The sequence below is a fragment of the Suricata suricatta genome, chromosome 3, assembly GCF_006229205.1.
Source record: "Suricata suricatta isolate VVHF042 chromosome 3, meerkat_22Aug2017_6uvM2_HiC, whole genome shotgun sequence".
Taxonomy (NCBI): Eukaryota; Metazoa; Chordata; class Mammalia; order Carnivora; family Herpestidae; genus Suricata; species Suricata suricatta.
The window spans coordinates 111406311-111425201 of NC_043702.1; the positions used below are offsets into that span (position 1 = coordinate 111406311).

Below are 18891 nucleotides of genomic sequence, written 5' to 3' on the forward strand. Positions count from 1 at the left end.
CATCCACAACCAACCATGGCTTCTCTTCAACTTCCAACTACAGACAGACGCTTGCCCGTCATTCTCTCCTCACAGACGGCTCAGAGGCATTTCAAACGTCGTATATGTTAACCAGGCTCCTGTTTCTCTTCCCTTCTCTTGGCTCAATCACCGCCGCCCCCCCCCCCCAATATGTACAAAAGCTGGTTCTCTCATTCAGCTAGGGACTTTTTTTTTAAGTGAGGAAGGGAGAGAGATCAGATGCCTGTCTAATTGTGAGGCAGGGCTCTCCACACCAAGTTTGTCAGTTTCTAATTCTTCCAGATGGGGAAAAAAGGAGAAATAGATGGCAAGAGAAATTTTCTTTTCCAACTTGCACAGTCTGAGCTCTGTGGGTCTGGGAGATGTTTAAAGAGAACTCATTCATGTCAAGGGTGGAGAATGCTCATGCTTCTAGGTGCCTTGATCAAGGCGGATGCATCTCTATTTCAGGAAGTGACCCGTGGCCTCCAGATCCAGGGTGCACAGATAGCACTTTCCTCGCTATTCCACTCCCAGTACACGTCTTTACTCTTTTCCTTTGAATGTATGCATGTGATATTTGGGATCTCACCCTGGGATTTCACATCTATATCTCAGCAACTACTCTAAATAATTTTAACAAACTGGGACTGAGGTATGGGACTTACTATTTATAGGCTACTGGGCTAGCCACCATAGGGGCTTCAAAAATATACTTGATTCAGCCCTTGCTCTCAAGGAGTCTAAATCCAATACAAGAAGCCTAAAAAAAAAAAAAAAAAGACAGTCACCTGAGCCATGCAGTGGCACGCTGTAGTTAAAACAAAATTTCCATAAGATCTTTAGTTTTAAATGTAAAGAAATGAATATTCTCTAGATGATAAAAGACCACTATATGCAATACAAACCAAGCCTGTGAAAAGTTCGACCTTAGAGTTTTCACTAGCATGTTATCATCAGTGTCATTATTATTTAAAAGCTCAGACTGTACAGAAAATGCCCATGGTTTCTAATTTTGAAGTTGGAGAGTTGGGGTGGGAGAGGGAGTAATGGTATATCAAACCAAAGAGTCAGGGTCAATTATATTTGGTAACATCAGATGAGGAGCTTTGCTTATTTGACAAAATAGAAACCAGTGTGAAAAGGCATGGACACAGGGGAAGGCTTGGGCATATAAATATAGTAGGACAAATGCAGAGCAAAATGGTAATTAAACAGCAATAGTCCTTAATTTAGGAGTTAAAAAATTTTCCATATCAGCTGAAATTCAGATTTCAACTTTCCATAGAAATAAGGAACACAGCGTTAGGGATCAGGTTTTTGTGGGCTTGTTTAAACTGAACGAGGGCCCTGCGCCAGTGCACCGATCAAGGCGTCAAGCCTCAGCCTCCCGTGGGCAGGACGACTGCTTCCTCAATGAGCAAGGACCTCCCGGGCAGGGAGAGCAAGGTCTCTCCCAGTTCACGTCAGCAGCAAAGCTTCCCCTGAAAATCACCTGACACTAGAACGATGCAGAATCCTAGCTTCTAACATCCAGGAACAAAAATCACGATGACTTGATAGAGAATTTCTTCAAACATGTAATTTTCCATAAAAATCTAATTTCATTTTTAGAAAGAGAAATCCTTTTAAAATCAATAAAATAAATCAATCAATAAAATGGCTCTAAATGTTTAGTGCTGTGATTTTTACAACACATTTGTAATCAACTTTTACATTGAAAATTCATTTAAAATTTTAGGAAAAAAGATCTCAATGGGGTTAAGAAAGACATTTTATAATTCATCATGGTATACAATCATGTGTACATGCATGTCCACAGCAGTATTACTCACAACAGCCAAAAGGTGGAAAGAGCCCAAATGTCCATCTACAGATGAATGGATACATAAGATGTGGTATATCCACACAAGGGTGTATCTGTCATAAAAAGTAATAAAATACTGATACATGCTACATCATGGATGAACCCTGAAAACACTATGCTTGTGAAAGCAGCCACATAAGGCCTTCACAAATGGTGGCATATTCAAGGATTCCGCATATACCAAAGGCCCGGAAGAAGCAAATCCATAGACACAGAAAGTAGATTAGTGGCTGCCTGGGGCTGGGGGAAATGGAATGGGGATGGCACCTTTTTTAGGGGGTGAAGAAAATGCCCTGGAATTGGACAGTGCTGATGGTTGCACCACTTTGTGAATGCACTAAAAGCCAATGAAATACATACTTTAAATGGCAAAACTGGCAAAGGTTATGTGAATTTTACCTCAGGGTTAAACAGAAGTCACCATCTAGTTTGATCCTCTTCCTTTTTACGTCTGTCTGTGTAAAAACATGCTTTCAGATCTCTGCCCTCTGCCTGCCCTACCCTGTGGTCCTTGACTCTTCCCATTCCCTCAGAGTATTAGGTCCATGACCTCTTCCCTTTCCAGCGTGCTTAACATCTTCTATTACCTCCTCCTCTCGCATCCTCAAACCATGCTCAGGTCTAATCTCATGCTTCTACACTGAAAATGTCCAATGCCTCTCTTCCTGGCTCATTTCCTTAGCACGCATTCCTTCCTTTCATGCTTAAAACACAGCTGGTCATCAATGACCTTCTTACCTCTTCCCTGCCAAGCAGATTCTTAAGTGCTGTTAGCTGGGTATTGCTAGAAACGGAAAGGCAACTCCAGTCTCCTACTAATCGAGACAATTCCCCTAAGACTTAAACACATGTGTTTCTTCTGATACCTCTGACACTCTGCAGCTTTCGTACTGACAAAGTGACAAAGCGAAGCACGACGACACACCCAGGTTTTAAACGACACATTTTAACAAGTTACGTTAAGATTAAGATACAAACCACCTTCAGCAAATAAAAAAATATAGGAAGACCTGTTTGTAGAGGACCAATTGCAGAGGAATGCAACCAATCTACAAATTCATTTAATAAAGTAGCTTGTCTATAGCTAATAACATACAAATACTGACAAAAATTAAAAAGCGTGTCACGAAACGGAATGGATTTTTCTCATCCATTCATTAAAAAGAGACTGAGTGTCTGCTATATGCTGGCACTGTTCTAATAAGCACAAGAAATACAGAGATGATCTGACAAATACAGTCACTCTAGAAAGAACAGTAAGAAAATAAACTAGCTAAGGGAAGTTCTAGAAGGAAAACAAAGCGTACAGAGAGTGAATTGGGAGAAGGAGCAAGGTGTGCTAGGTGTGCAAAAGCACTGTAGGTGGCAAGTAATGTGAGCAGGGAAATCAGCAGGAGTTCATATAATAACACGGGAAGGAAAGGGGGAAGGCCTAGTAAATGTCAAGCGTCTGACTGAGGAAGAAGGCTGAGGGTTGGGTTGTGAGGCTCTGGGAACTAACACGGCAGGAGACGGGCGCCTGTCCCAGAGGAGGGCTGTGAAGGGGCACTGGGAAGGGGAGAGGAGCAGTAATCACAGTGACCGATATAAATCCTGGTGATAAAGATTTTTAAAAAAATGATCAATGGAAAGAGGGCAAGAAAGATTAGTAAAAGAGGAAGAAAAACGAGGCCCTCAGAATTTGCTGGCTAAGGACTGCTGTTTGCTTTGGCCCATGAACTCAGTTTCTGGATTGGCACCAAGTAGAAGCAAATGTTAGTCCAAATCAAAATGCTGCCTGTTATCGAGGTCCTCTCTCCCAGCTCAGGGCTTCAGCTGCTCTCCCAGTCTGTCCCCAGGCACATCCGACCCTGCGTCTGAACGCACCTGGGGCAGGCTGCCCTTCTGTGCTCGGTCGGCACAGTCACCCAAGACGGACTCGGGTTTATCAGGCTTCCCCTGGCTCTGACTTGGATCTAATCTAACATCCTGCTGTGGATTTCAGGCTTTGTAAGACCCCCATGCCACACTGTGTGCAGCTGGATTCAGGTTCTCAGCACTGACTTTCTTTGGGCTGTAGATATTCTTCATCCTGTGTTTCTAGCCTTGTTAGTTTTCCTGGTACTCCCTACCACTGGTGGCCTGGAGAACAGCACCAGTAGATGCAAGGCCCATGAGAGGAGAATATGCTAATAAGAGGCATTTTGGGGGATATATGGAAAGAATCAAAATTCAAGGCAGGAAATTTATGGAAAGTATTTTATTCAAGAGAGCACCTCAAACGCTCTACAATGACCAATTTTTTTTGTTAATTTAATACTTCGCTTTCTGTTCTAAAAGTTTTTCTCCCTTTGCTTGCAAGACTAGGATATAGCCCTGATAACATCTCCTCTTCCCTCAGCAGGGTCTGTTTTGATGGAGGAGTGGGAAGAAGAAACTGGTTACTATGACGGGTTCTCTAGAGCCCGGAGGAAGGCCGGAAAAGGGAGGGCTGGGCGGCGAGCACCACTACGGAAGACAGTTACCTTTCGTCCAGGAAGTGACCAGCATTTTCTCATTTAGCGCATCTCCATGTAAGCTTAGACATAAAACTTAAGAGGTCTTTATAAACAACAGGCATTTGTGTTATAAAAAGAACTGAATTTGTGGACAATGAATAAAATAAGGCTCTCTACTGACAACCACACAACATGAACCCATAACCGGGGGTTTGCGAAAGGGATATTTCAGTACCTTTTGACTACAACCAGCACAGAAAAGCAAAGATATGGCATTTCAGCTTGGTAATTTCTTTAAGGAGATCCTATTTTAACTACATGCAACTTCTCCTAAATTATACCTATTCTAATTATTTTCTTTAGGCCCGGGAATATGATGTATTTTGGGGAAAAACTGAAAAGGCATTCAATGCTGTTATCATGTGATGCTGTGGTTTACTGATTTTTGATTCTGTTTCTGATTCCAGTGTGCTATTTTCTCTTGGTTCTCTGTCTCCTGTTCGATCCTTTGCAGCCTCCTTTGTTCACTCTTACTCCATTTGTCCACCAGTGTTGGTGTTGCTAAGAACTTCTTACTTTCTCCTCTCCCTCTGTACATTCCAGGTAATCTCATCTATTATTTTGTATTGAGCTAATCCTGAATATTTCCTAACTTTGAACTTTAGCGCAGATCTCTTATCTAAGACTCAGACGTTTCTAACTAACTACTATTGGACACATCAGCAGCTTTTTAATTGCCTTCTCTGTTTCCAATCCATTCTTCACACTTCTGACAATGATTAGATGTCCCTGCCCTATTTAAGAGTTTTCAGGGATTCTCCAGCATTAAAATATCTAAAGTCCTTAGTATGATACAAAAGGGCCTTCAATATCTAGTCTGATCTCATGTCTCTAAATAACTGTGGTCCTCTGAACAAGTCTTCCACAGCCTCATGCTCCATATTTGGAACAGAATGCTCCATATTTCTGGAAAACTCTACTTCACCACACCTGCTATGGGATTGATTCCACCTGCTTAAAAATGAGCTCAGTTGGCAATTAAATTCCATATCAAAGACATATAAAATGCCAGGCACGGTTCCCACAGTTACGGAGTTTACAATCATGTGTATGCATGTGTGTGCATGTAGTTGGGGGAGCAGGGAGGTGAATAATTAGGAAAGTGTGAGTAGTGATAAAGCTTATGATCAAAATGAAGCAGGCTGGCCTGACGGTGAGTGCCTACGCAGGTCTTTAGACTGCTCAACTAAACACTTCGCTGGAGGTGGGATGTTTAACCCGAGCTTGTCTTGGAAGCTGCTGGGACCCTTCCTTCAACAGCTAATGTCTAGCCAAGCACTCAGCATTACTATTTTTAATTCATGTTTTTACTTGGGTATTTCTATTCCTTTATAGACTCAAGTTTTGAGGGGAAGAACTCTGTCTTTTCAATTTGAACCTCTCTTTTCTGACACAAAGCTTGGCATACAGTTCATGTTGAAAAGAACAAATCAATGAAATAAAACAGTTTTCAAATGATGGAGTGAAAAAGGAAAGAGACCACATGCAAGTTTTCAGGGCCAAACAATGAGAGTTAGATGGAGAGCAGCCGAGGCCCCAACTTCCGTCCACACACCTCAACTGCTCCGAGCAGTGGGACTCCCTCCCAGAGCACCTCCGGCCAGTCCTGGTCTCTGTTTTCTCCATACTTGAAGGTTACTTCAGACATTTGACTCCTGCTTCCCTGCTTTTGTTTCCCAGGGTCTGACTTTAACCTAATTTGGCATCTGGCTTTAACCACCATGAGTAAACTCTCAGCTCTTTTTCTCTGTGTTTACGAGAAAATGCAGTGACTCTTCCCTACAGTTATGGGCAGCTTTGTTTTCTGGTTTATACAAACTCTAGGAATGACCATTCACAGAGAGCCATTACTCCCTTAAATGATTCCTGCTTTAAAATCTTGGTTTTCTCTATTCATAGTGTTACCATATAATTTGCTACTGGGGAAAAAAAAATGCTTACGATAATTACACACAGCAGGTATGCACCAGGTTTTGTGGTCATCCTCTCTATCCAGCAGTTTCCTAGGATTCATGTGCACAAGTGACTTGTGTTTTGGCTTTCTGCTGTCCTGGACAGTCTGCTCTCTTGACTTCCCCTATGGCTTTAGATTTGACCGTTTTAGGCTGAAAAAACTTCCCAGGATTTATCCATACCTTGTGTAGAGATCCCTATGTGGAGACTGCTGGTAAGGGTGATAACATAGCTAACATGTTTAGATGTCTTATGACAAGACAGGCACTGTGATATGCATTTTGTATATTTGAATTATATGACGTATTTGAATTCTTTTTATAAAATCTGGTGAACTTTCTTCCATTTTAGAAAACAAGAAAAAGAGGTTCAAAGAGGTTAGGTTACTCAAGGTTACGCATCTGGTGTAAGCGGAGTTTAACTTAATTGCAGATCTGTCTGCCTGTGGGTATTCATCTTCTTCAATATGAAAATATAGTCCCTCACCATAAAATAACCTAATAGAGTCAACATCGATCACTATGAATATCCATAAACCAAACAAAGGCATAATAGGATAAAATTAGTATTAATCTGAGTTAAAAAATTTCTTTCTATTCTTTTCAAAACGTATTTCTTTACTTTGCATGTGACAATCTTTTAGACAGCAATATCCTTGTTTTCAATGGCCAGACAGAAAGTTAGGAACTTTAAAATAATCTGAAAGAAATGTCACTATCAACTCCCAATGACACCAAGAGTCATTTTCTGTGCCAACAAGGTGTCCTTAGACTTCTTTTAATATAATCAGAAAACTCGCTATATTCATCTATTTCTTTCTTGCTTTATTTCTCTTAGACTAATGGGTCTCTGAAAGTCTGGAGTCATAGACTCCAACAGTAAACAATTCTGTGCAAGTGTTCCTCATAAATGCATGCTCTGAAATTATATATGTATGTCAATGTAAGAAAAGATTGCATATACTATAGAACACACTCCAAAATGGAAATAAAGACTAAGAACATAAAAGAATCTTAAATCCTAATAATTTTCCTACACCCCGAAGTTGTACCTTGCCTACTCCCTGAAAGCCCTGTGAATTCATCATCTGAGCTAGTGCCTCTCAATGTTAAGATGCACATGAATTGTCACCTGGAGATCTTGCTTCTAAAAAAAATTTTTTTTTAAACATTTATTTATTCTTGACAGGGAGAGACAGAACATGAGCAGGGGAGGGGCAGAGAGAGAGGGACACACAGAATCCAAAGCAGGCTCCAGACTCTGAGCTGTCAGCACAGAGCCCAACGTAGGGCTCAAACTCACAAGCAGTGAGATCATGACCTGAGCCGAAGTCAATTGCTCACCCGACTGGGCCACGCAGGGGCCCCGGAGCTCTTGCTTTTAAAGCAGATTGTGATTCAGTCGAAGGCTGAGATTCTTTGGGATTTCTAACAGGCTCTTAAGTGATGCTAAGGCTGCTCACGCTCTGAGTAACAACTTAAACAAGAGGTTAATATTTAACCAAACTTACATGGTAAATTAGCTGGTTCTACAATCAACTTTCATAATTATAGGTAAAACCGATAAAAAACTGATAAAAACTGCTTTTAAAACCAAACAACACAATCATTAGACACATTAACCAATAACATCAAAGAACACATCTAAAATGTAAATCATCATCATGGCTGGGCATACATGTAAGTGGCTGAATTCAGAATATCATAATGAAACAGATTTTGTTTCCATATCTTCCTTTCTATCTCCAAAGGCAGTGAACAGAAATTAAGATAAGAAAATAAGGACAAAGAACAAAATTGACTAAAACATACACTTGCACCTGTTTCTGACATGAAATCAGTAGGCAGGAAACCCTCGGTGAGCTAGAACCAGTTGACCTTTATGTTTATATTGACAGAGGCAGAGCGGCCTGGCTTTGTTTTGTCGTTTTTATGTAAATGCAGAGAGAGAATGGTCACACAAAGTACATGGCTTTAAAATTCTATCTTATATTAGCACAACTTTAAAAGGTCCAAACAGCTTATAAACAGAAAGGAATTTACATATGGAACTCAGGCAAGTTCAGAGTACCAGCAGAATAAAATCAGAAAGCAGTTTGGTTTTACTGTTAGTTTTGAAGTTCCTTCACAAAATCCTTAAGTTCCCATACCACAGACTGCATGAGAACATTTCATGCTGACCCTCCAATAATTTCCAACAGTCAAATACACCAAAAGAAAACTACCACCAGCCCCGAATTTCAATTATTTACCTTGTCAATCATTTTTCTTGCTTCCACTTCCTCACTGTTGGGATTCTCTAACTCAATGGTATAAGTACCCTTGTCACTTTGGTCATCATCATTATCCTTTTCAGAAGTGGCAGAAGTAGGTTGATTTTTTAACATTTTATCCATCTCCTGGCTTGGTCTGTGCCCAAGACTCCCTGAACTTCTCAATAATGCAGTTTGTAGGAAGGGAATGGACACCGACGGCTCCTCTGATTTCTGTTTTAACAATTTCCCATGGGGAACACCATGCCCCCCTCTGTGATGCGTAGAGCTAGTCTGGAAAGACAAAGAAACCACTTTGGCATCTGCTGTTGGAGATTTTGCTTTTTCAAGTTTTGTAGGTGGTGTTGAATAAGCAGTTTCCTGACACAAGCTTCCCGCACTCTGAGTAAAAGAGTAGGACCTCCTTTTTCTGGGAGTGTCTTCGTCAAAGAACGCAATCATAAAAGCAGTTTGACTTACAGCTGGGTCTTGATGCCTCTCCAAGGCCTGGACCTTCTGCAGCTTCTTCTGCTCCGAGTGGTGGCGCCGCAGGTGCTCCTCCAGAGCCACGCGCTTGCTGCAGCGCCTGTGAGCCCCAGCGTTTTCCGAATCGCTCTGTGTGCCGTCGTCATGTTTGTTTCCTGGACACAAAAGAGAAACCACATAACAGGGAAGGAGAACGTCCCATGTAGAAAATCAGACGCATATACAAAAGCGCTACTTGTTTTTGGCCCGGCCTCCTCTTCAATCCAAGTCATATGTTCAGCTCAGTAACAGCCTCTGCAAACTTCTCTCAACGGGCAAGGCTCACATTCAAATGTTCTCAACCAACAATGAGGTCCTTTATAAATAAATGAATAGGACTGCTTTTCTTTCTCCAAATTTTAACTTTCTGATGATTCATTAATGCCTTAACAGATAAGCAAAGCTATATCATCTGTAGTAGTCTGTATTTATAACATTAAGAAACATTAATCCAGCCTCTAAACCTTATGCCTCCTTTAGCAATCAAAAATTTGCTTCTAGCCTGAGAGGAAAAGAGAAAAAAGAGTGATCCTCCTGAGACGCTTATCACTACACGGTAAAATAGAACCCAAATGCCATAAAACGTGACAAATTTTGACAATGTTTAATTCTTCTAAAACCACAGCATACTTTTAATGAAAAGTATACAAAATTTTAGTATGAAGATACAAATTTGTAGTTTCTACCAATTACTATACACTTCTTTACAAGTGTCCTTTTAGTTATGAGAATTTTGGCAAATTTACATTTGTGCTCTAAACTCTGGTGGCTTCAAAGTGTTAAATAAAGCATGCTAAAGGCCTATCACAGAAAAGAGAAGTCTATGAGGTCCTATATAAATCTAACCACCTTCTGGGCAAATGGCAGAGTGCTAAATATAACCAGCTAGAAATCTGTCTTCTCTATAAAATATATAGTGTCAAGTTAGAATATGTTTGAATTTTGAAACATTAGATTCTTAACAGGTTTTCTGTTATCTTTCATAGTTCTACTAGGGATTAAATGCGAAACATTATGGAAATTAGTTTTCAATGATTTAGAATTTTCAGGATTTAAATAAGTACATTAGAAGGAATTATCAAGTGATAATTATATTATTATAGCATAAATATTTTGGAAACTCATAAATTTTTCTATGCATGTTTTAGACTGAATGAATCACAAACGAGGAAGGGAGGAAGAGCTTAAAGGATGCTTCACTAGTAGGAAAGTGCTTCCAGTGAGAAGTCTGACTTTGAACTCCTCCTAGACTACAAATCTGAATCTGAAGACCTGCTGAATAATGTGACAAACAAGACCATGATCAGAACTGCCTGATACATTGGCTGGGAGGGGCACAGGGCACACGTCCAAAGGAGAAAGGAGAATTTTGACACTCATGTTTTTTGTTTTGTTTTAATGAACTTAGAAGTTACTAACTGGTGCTAATGATTTAACACATGAGGACTAGCTGTAAAAATGTACACAAAAGGTGTGAGAAGACTCAGAAGCTAGAGAAAGCACACAGGTAAGGATAATGTTTTGAAAAAGTAACAGGCAAGGGAAACTAAGAGAGAATAAAACCACAGGAAGGGAGGCACTTCTCAGCAAGACAAAACTGACAAATGTTATAAACATCAGATGTGACAACAAATCTGAAAATCTTTCTTCCAATTAGCAATTATTCAAAATGCAATCTGAAAAGAAGAAAAAAGCCCCCAAACAGGTGTTTAATTAATGGTATCCCTACCCTCAGGTAATTAAGCAAGAAATTAGGGATAGCAGATGAAAGGCAAAACCAAACCAAACCACTAATTCAAATACAAAACTCACTGAACACATGCTATTTTACAATCAACTTCATTGTTGCACTGGCTAAACAGAAAAGGAATCCAGTTCCTAAGGAACAGAAATAACTAAACTCTGATTTTTCTGTATAATAAGACCAAATAACCCACAACACACACATATACAACATGAAAACACCAAAGTTCTTATACCAACATGTAAAATTTGGCACATAAGTGGTGTTACGTCCTTTCAGTATTTTTTTAAGTTACAGTTTAAAACTTCTCTTTATGGATTAGCCATTTTCTTTCACAGAATATCGTTATTCCTTCTTGTCTTTCTCAGTGCTACACAAGGTGAACCCTCCTGTAAGAACTGTGATTTCTCTCTATACTCAACAGCAAAACTCACTGGGAAACTCTCCTCTCCTCTCTTCTGTCTCATCTATCATCAACCATGCCTAAATATGTGGAAGTTGTTCAGTATTTTTTAGGGTAGGCTGGCTGTACCAAGTCAAAGGCTGTGGTCATAAGAAGTTGCAACTCTCCTAAAGGGTAAAAGTGTATGGGCTTTGTGAACATGATTTTCTTCACTGTCCCAAAGCGCGTGCACTTTACTCTTGTAGGAGCAAAGATTTTTGCTTTTATTTTACTTACTTTCCAGTTTTTGAGACGGATTCAAATAATAGCTGGAAGTCTAATTAAGGTAAAATTGTCACTATCCGCCACAATCAGCTCTATTTAAGGTCTATGCATGTACTTTCAACATCCTACATTGTGGAAATTCTTTGTCTAATGATGGTATATCTGACTTTGGGAAAAAGTCAAATGTCGTTTGTAAGTATATCTGGAGAAATAAAATGGATCTATCTTGAACCAAAGCTGAGTTATATTCACAAAGACATTTTCTTGGATGGTTTGTAAAATGGTCTGAAGTACAATCCAAAAGAAGGGTTCTGAGCGGTGGAAATAGACTATAACAAATGTCTACCTATAAATCAACTTTGAGGGATGACAGTAATTTGTATGATTTCTAGTAGTTTTTAAATACCTAGTCATTAATGCGCAGATACAGTGTGATTATGGGCATTAATGCCTCTGTTTGGAATCAGGCTTACAAATCAGCCTTATTCAAGAAGAGAATGGCTAAAAATGATGGTTTACAAATAATAGCTAATACAGAAAATGCTTATGATGACTAAAAAAAGTTATAATAAAGGGATAAAAGTATTTTAAAATGGTAGCTTTTAAAAGAATCTTTTAGCTCACTTTTGGCACGTTTATTAAAAGTAGTTTGAAGAAGACCATGTTGTTTCTGAATTGTCAAGGTTTTTGCTACTTTTTATATTACACTAGGATATCAGTACTGTTCACCGATTCTTACAAACGGTCAGTTTACAAGTGGGTAGCTTTATTTGTGAGCTTTCACCTGTACATACATATACAGTTCTCAGTTATGAATTTACTACTATCTGGTAGAAGCAGAAGATAACAATCACATATGAAGAGGCTATCTGCCAGGTAATTGCTTAGGATTATAATTAGATTTAGTAAGAGGCCCCAGCAAAGAATTAGGTAATCACACCACCTCACTATCCTGAAAAGTTTTAGAAGCAAATCAGAACAGGTATTTCTTCATTACTGGACCAAAATCCCAGGGCACAAAGTACAGGTTAAGCCAGGGTTGGTCTTATCGGTGATAGTGAAGTCACTCATTGTATATGCAAATTACTGAGTACTTGCCACCTAATTCAGTCCCAGGTGAAGTGTTAGTGGTACAGTAACCTCAGCTTTTTTTTTAAAGCTCATTAACTCCTTGTGTAGTAACTGAATGGCCATATTAGCATGCAGTCATTTCTCTTAAAGATAGCTTATTAAATAAAGATAGAGTAATTAAAATATATTTAATTAGCAAAACAAAGGAAAAATTATTCGGCTGACACCCTGATGTACAGGTATAGACATATGACTAATTTTGGCCAAGTGTTATACTAATAAAGCATATACTGACTCTTTCACAAATAAACACTCAATTGTGGTTTCATTAAGTTTTAATGTCAAAAACATTTTTAATTCAATTGAATTTTCATTGATTCCCAGTATCTCTAAACCAAGAATTTTGTTTCATGAGTAACCGCTGAGAAGACCTTGAGAAACCCCGTGAACAATGTGACTGTATCATTCCTGGGCACCTGGGAGGCTCAGGCCATTACATGTCCAACTCTGGATTTCAGCTCTGGTCACCTCACAGTGAGTTTTGGGCCCACGCTGGGCTCTGCACTGGCAGGGTGAAGCCTGCTTGGGATTCTCTCTCTTTCACTCTCTCAAAATTAATAAACATTTTTAAAAAACCCAATGTGACTATATTACTAATGTAGAACTTCTGGCCCATTACCAAATGGCTTAAAATTTCTTTCAAAATCGAGACATTGACATTTTACTGGAAGCATCACAATAGAGAAGAACAGAAATGAATATATCTTTTCCTTAAGTCAAGAAAACAATGAGAAAGGTCTTCTAAGGGAATTCCACAGGTGAATGGAATGAATCTTTTATTTCCACAGGAAAAAGAAATCTTTTTAATGGCATAAAGATAAATTCACAAAACCCATCTGGTTTTGGCAAGGAAATGAAGACCGACTATTTTCAATGAGTAAGGTGGACATGGGTAGTATGCCTTGATTCTGAGCTTCAAAATCAAACAGAAAGCTTTGAACAAGCTGAAGGTTCCTACCATATAATTTTTTACCTAGCGCTAGTTTGGTAACTGTGAAGACTGATTTTCTTTATCACAAAACAGCAAGTTCTGAAATGATCAATTCACTTTACCTTTCAACCTTTTCAAGTACACAGGAACATCACTCTTGATACTTTTGGAATCCTCTTCGGCTCTTTCCCATACCATCTGAGGAGGGTTGTTTTGTGCTAGCCAGTCAGCCACCTTATTTTCTGGTGCCATCATTCCAGTTTGAATCCCTGGCAGGTCTTGAGTTCCAGGAGAAGACTTCTTTGACTTGTGGCGCTGATCAGAAGCAAATTTTGTCACATGGTCTCTAATAGTTACCTTCCCTGGGGTACTGTCATCAAATTCAATGGTAAATGAAGCATGCCCTGCACCTGCTGTATGGGAACTTGGTGTGTCTTTTGTCGGGATTTCATGAATAGTGCTCTCTGGTATTTGTGATGGCTGCTGAAATTCTTTGGTAGGGATTTCAAAGTAACTTGGTTCCCTACAGAAAGGAAAAAGTACTTCTTCACTTGCAGCTGCAGATTGTTCCTCAACTTGCTTGGCATCTATGCTGCACCCTAATGAAAAAAATAAGATAAAATTCAAAATATTTGGGAGCTCCTAGCACAGAAGGGTGTATAATCATGGCCATTTACATTATGCCATGAGAATCAGAAGGCACATTGGAGGCTAGATGAAAAACTGGCAAATGTCAGCGAGAAGAAATAATGTTGATTATAAACACTGCATTCAGTTACCAATGGAAGATGTGAGTTAAGCAGCAGCAATGACCAAGAGCAACAGAGCAGTTAAGAGATGGATCCTGCATGGCTAGACCATATTTTTTCCAAATTGGATCTAGAAATCATCCAAGTGCAAAAGAACTGAAATCAAATGTAGATGGAGAAGCATATTTAATGTATACATCTTAGAGTGATAGAAAAAATATGAATTTCCTGTCAAGTCAGGAGGATGAAATATCTATGAACATGAAGTACAGCTTCTGCACAAAGTAGAAATCAATGTGAGGTCGCTATGTGAGCAATGTTCTAGAAGTAATGATTCCACTTACCATTCTTCGGCAGGACACTTAGAGACATTACTTCTCCAGTTACAAAAACAACACACTGATGTGCTATCCTTGTGAGAAGATGGGTACATTTTGTAAAGAATGAAAGAGTAACTAAAGATAAAACATGGATTTCTTGCAGCACTGTGATCCAAGCAGCAGTGTGAAAGACATAAGTTAAAAATAGAAAATTTAGTTGCCAGCCAATAAGTCCAGAAGAAAATTCACATACATTTCTATACATGTGTCAGAATGTGCACAAGTGTAAAGAATTCGTGGAGGAAACTGAATTATAAATTCCGGATCAAAACAACCAGAGTTGGCAGAAGACATGAGCGATGCTGGAATGCCATCACTATTGTTCTGCTGTCTCAGCAATGAACATAAAGGTATAAAAATAAATCCATTTATATACAACATATGTAAATGGATAAGTAAACAAAATACATAAATGGAAATGATCGCTGAAAATTTTTTGTAAGTATGTTATCAGATAGTGCAAATGCAAAAAATAATTAAATAAAAAAGATTAAGTTGCCTCTATTTTTAAGAAAGCGAAAGAACCATATCCATTACTAAGAAGGTAGAGAGTTGAAATGAAGACATTTCCCTAAAGCTCATAAAACCTACATTTCAAACAGACCAATGGGAAAACATGTGCAGGTGACTGAACAGAAGGGAAGGAAACACGGGGAGTTGTGTTTCCAATCATTCCCTAATTAAGTGAAGCAGTATTTGGCCTCTTGAAGCACCTTTTCAAATATTACATCTTGATGGGATTCTTCAGGTGCTGAACTCATTTCCTGGCAGGACTCTCTGAATATAAACAAACAGCACCCTGTCTGCTTTTAGGCAGTAAGAATGGGATGGCAACAGTGCTGTCATCGAAGGTGTGGACATTCAGCCCCTCCAGTCTCAGCCCCAAACAAAACACTACACAGAAGGTAAACAGGGGCGCCTGGGGGCTCAGTCAGTTGAGCGTCCGGCTTCAGCTCAGGTCAGGATCTCACGGTTGGTGGGTTCGAGGCCCGCGTCAGGCTCTGCGCTGACTGCTCAGAGCCTGGAGCCTGTCTTTGGATCCTGTGTTTCCCTCTCTCTCTGACCTTCCCCTGCTCATGCTGTCTCTCTCTCAAAAATAAATAAAAACATTAAAAAAAAAAAAAGGTAAACAGAGTATGTAACAAAAACAATTTTCAATGTAAAAATTATCATCAAAATACACTTAGTTCTTATAACAAAATGAAAATCAGAAAATACATCATTAAAGCAAGAATTTTACATGCTATTTGGAAGAAGAGATCAAAGAAGACTAAATAAACTAAAGTCATGTTTATAATATTTCTTTCAGAGTTAATTCATCTCGATCTTAATAAAAAAAAATGTCCGCTTAGACTCTGTTTACTCTGAAGGCTTGTCATTTAATACTTCCATAAGAGTAAAGTACTTAGTCACTTTTCATATACTAATGAACTCACTAATAAATGCTATTTGTAATTTTTCATATGCGGACTTTTTTCCTGCTCGTTGCAGTGTAGTGGACTTGGTCAACTCCACTCCATATGGGACAGCTGGTGTATAAGCCTGTCCTGTTTCACCTGTGTACCCCTCTATCCACACACGTATACGTTCACACAGTCATTCATTCTGCTTTGCTCATCCTTCCGGCAACAGGATGAGGCTGGCCGGGGACCAGGGTGCTAAGTCTCCTGCTACTATCACCCAGATACCCAAATAAAATGATGCAGCTGAGTGACAAAGCCAAAGCCATGCAGAGCTGCTCCAGGGGTATGATTTAAAGGGATATTTTCCTAATTTTCCTTCCTTGTGAAGGAAAAGTTCACAGTTAATACTGACATACTTTCAAAATGTTTTCACAGCCTAGATCAACTGCACATCACTGTTTTTAAGGTTATCACTCCTTAGGCCTACTTGGAAGTCACCTTTACTCCAAGGACTAGAAAACTGAGACTTACACAACTTGTCCAGAAATCCGTTATCTAGCAATGTAGCACAGAAGAGGGAAAAGGCAGCATGTTATGATCTGATAAACCCTGTGTCTGTAAGTCTTTAATTCTCATTTTTCTTATCAGAAGTAATGATATCTATCCAGGAGATCACAGTCATGATCCAGTGAAGGTAGGTATTAAGTGAGATAATGTACATTACTCACAACAAAGCCTGGCACAAAGTAGGTACACAAATAAAGTCTCTCTTTTCCCCAACTCTCCAACATAGCTAAGAATTAGGGAAACAAAATAAATAACCTAACTCTAAAAAAACCAAGACAGATACAATAACACCCATACTCCCATATTCATGACCTTTACTAACAGAAAAGTCAAGCATTCAGAATCTTTTTACTATTTGTTCAGATACGTGTAGCAAATCGGAAGTGAGGATTAAGTAAGACATGCTGCACCAAGAAGTAAGAGTCAGATCGATGGCAGGAGTAAGACAAAAAACAAGAGCCTGGGACCCAACCCGGAGCCACAGCAGCCCAGAGCCACCGAGCGCAAAGGGCCAGCCGTCCCACACTCATTAGTGTTTCCCATGGCTGCCATGCTGTGTATCACAGTGTAGTAACTGATATGCATCATCGTGACGTCAGGTCATAAACCGGAAAACCTTAAATTACATTCAGGCTTCTCCACTTAAGAAGACAGTGATATGGATAATCCATTTAATAGAAATTTAGAAAATGGTCAAACTTTCAAAGAAATTGTCTGTTGTAAAAGTTTAGTCATCAGGAAAATTCATTATGTGAAGGAATTCATTTCTCTGGAGATGATAAAAACAGATCAAGTGTGGACCTCCTCTACTTGGGAAGTGTAGGCCTACTAGAAAAATTACTCAGAAGATTAATCCAGAAAAATAAAACAGCTCTCCTATCTCAGAATACTGACAGAACAGATTCTGGCAATCTGTGAATTTAACATTCATTTACCTTCAAAATCAGCTCTTTTAATACTAAATTAGGTAAATTAATATATTAAATACACAAATATTTTGAGTACACTAATATTTTGTCATAATTTCAACTGCTAGATATTTAAAACTATTTAATAACTGATTATGCTAGAATTATGTTTATCTAAATCAAATGAGAAAATGGTGACAATACACCTCCAGAAAAACCATTGCCTTCATTCTTCTGTATGAAATTAAATGAAATGTTCAATTTCAGATGCTAAAGGCAATGATGAAAGCACATTCACTCAGCCTAGCATATTCAAGAACTGCAAATGACAAGGACTAGGAAACGTCAAAAGGAGTCACAACGCGAAAGTTTCCAAATTTAGTGTGATTAGATGAAAATCAATGTAAAAGAGCCAAAGATTTATTCCTCACAGCTGCACACACGTTCTTTTCAAACACCTCTGCAACACTTGCATACCTTTAAATGTAGCCTACAGAGGTGTTTACACCGAGTTAGCAGGCCCAAGGGCACAACTATAGCTAAAGTGAGGGCCGTTCTTCTTAAGAGGACTAAAAGTACTCAGATAATTTCCGAAGAATTTGATTGCTCTGGTGTACCCGTTTGCTTCTAAGGTTAAATGCTGTATGGTTAAGTCTGTAGGAGATTCTGGACACATGTGGACCCATTGAGAGGCACAAAACAAACCAGTAAGTCACAGATACCCTATTACCCTTTCTGAAATGTTCCCCTCTCCTACCGGTTGCTCAGGTTTTACATTCTAAAAACTGGTAACCAAGAAGCAAATCACTTTTTGTGTTTATAAGTTGCATGCTTATAGCATAAATGAATCACTTATATTTCATAACTGGAAATATTTAATAAAAACACCTTCAAAACAATCAAATTAAATAAGTACCCATCTTCATACTGACTCTACAATTTCGGCTAGAATCACAAGTTACTTCAGGCCAGTAAACTGTTACCCTCACGCCTGTATTTTAAAAACTGCCAGTGATAAACCTGAGACAGTACCATCCTCGCACTAACATAAAGCAACGAAGAAGATTCTCTCACAAGGCCCTTTAGCAGGTCCGTCTGGCTGGGCTCTTTAAGCAATTTAACACAAACATAAATCACTTAAAATTCCTTCTTACGCAAAAATAATCCCAAGATTGTGAGACAGCTTTTGTCATCTGGCAAAAATGATGATGAGACATGCCACACAAGCTGATAATCATTTATGAATTTAGGTTCGTTGACACAGATGGCGATGAGGGG

At 39.0% G+C, this 18891-nt stretch overlaps 1 protein-coding gene across 10 annotated transcripts in view; it reads right to left on the reverse strand.

Annotated features, from left to right (window-relative positions):
* Positions 1 to 18891, reverse strand: part of CEP170 (centrosomal protein 170) — a 127983-nt gene that overhangs the window by 38718 nt on the left and 70374 nt on the right. For 9 of the 10 annotated variants that reach the window (XM_029934835.1, XM_029934839.1, XM_029934833.1 and 6 more), the window contains 3 exons: positions 13729 to 14205; positions 9089 to 9249; positions 8609 to 8902 (listed from right to left, as the gene is read on the reverse strand). In XM_029934835.1, the coding sequence (XP_029790695.1) occupies positions 8609 to 8902; positions 9089 to 9249; positions 13729 to 14205 (932 nt within the window). The remainder of the gene's footprint in view (positions 1 to 8608; positions 8903 to 9088; positions 9250 to 13728; positions 14206 to 18891) is intronic. The other variant, XM_029934838.1, reaches the window with a different exon arrangement.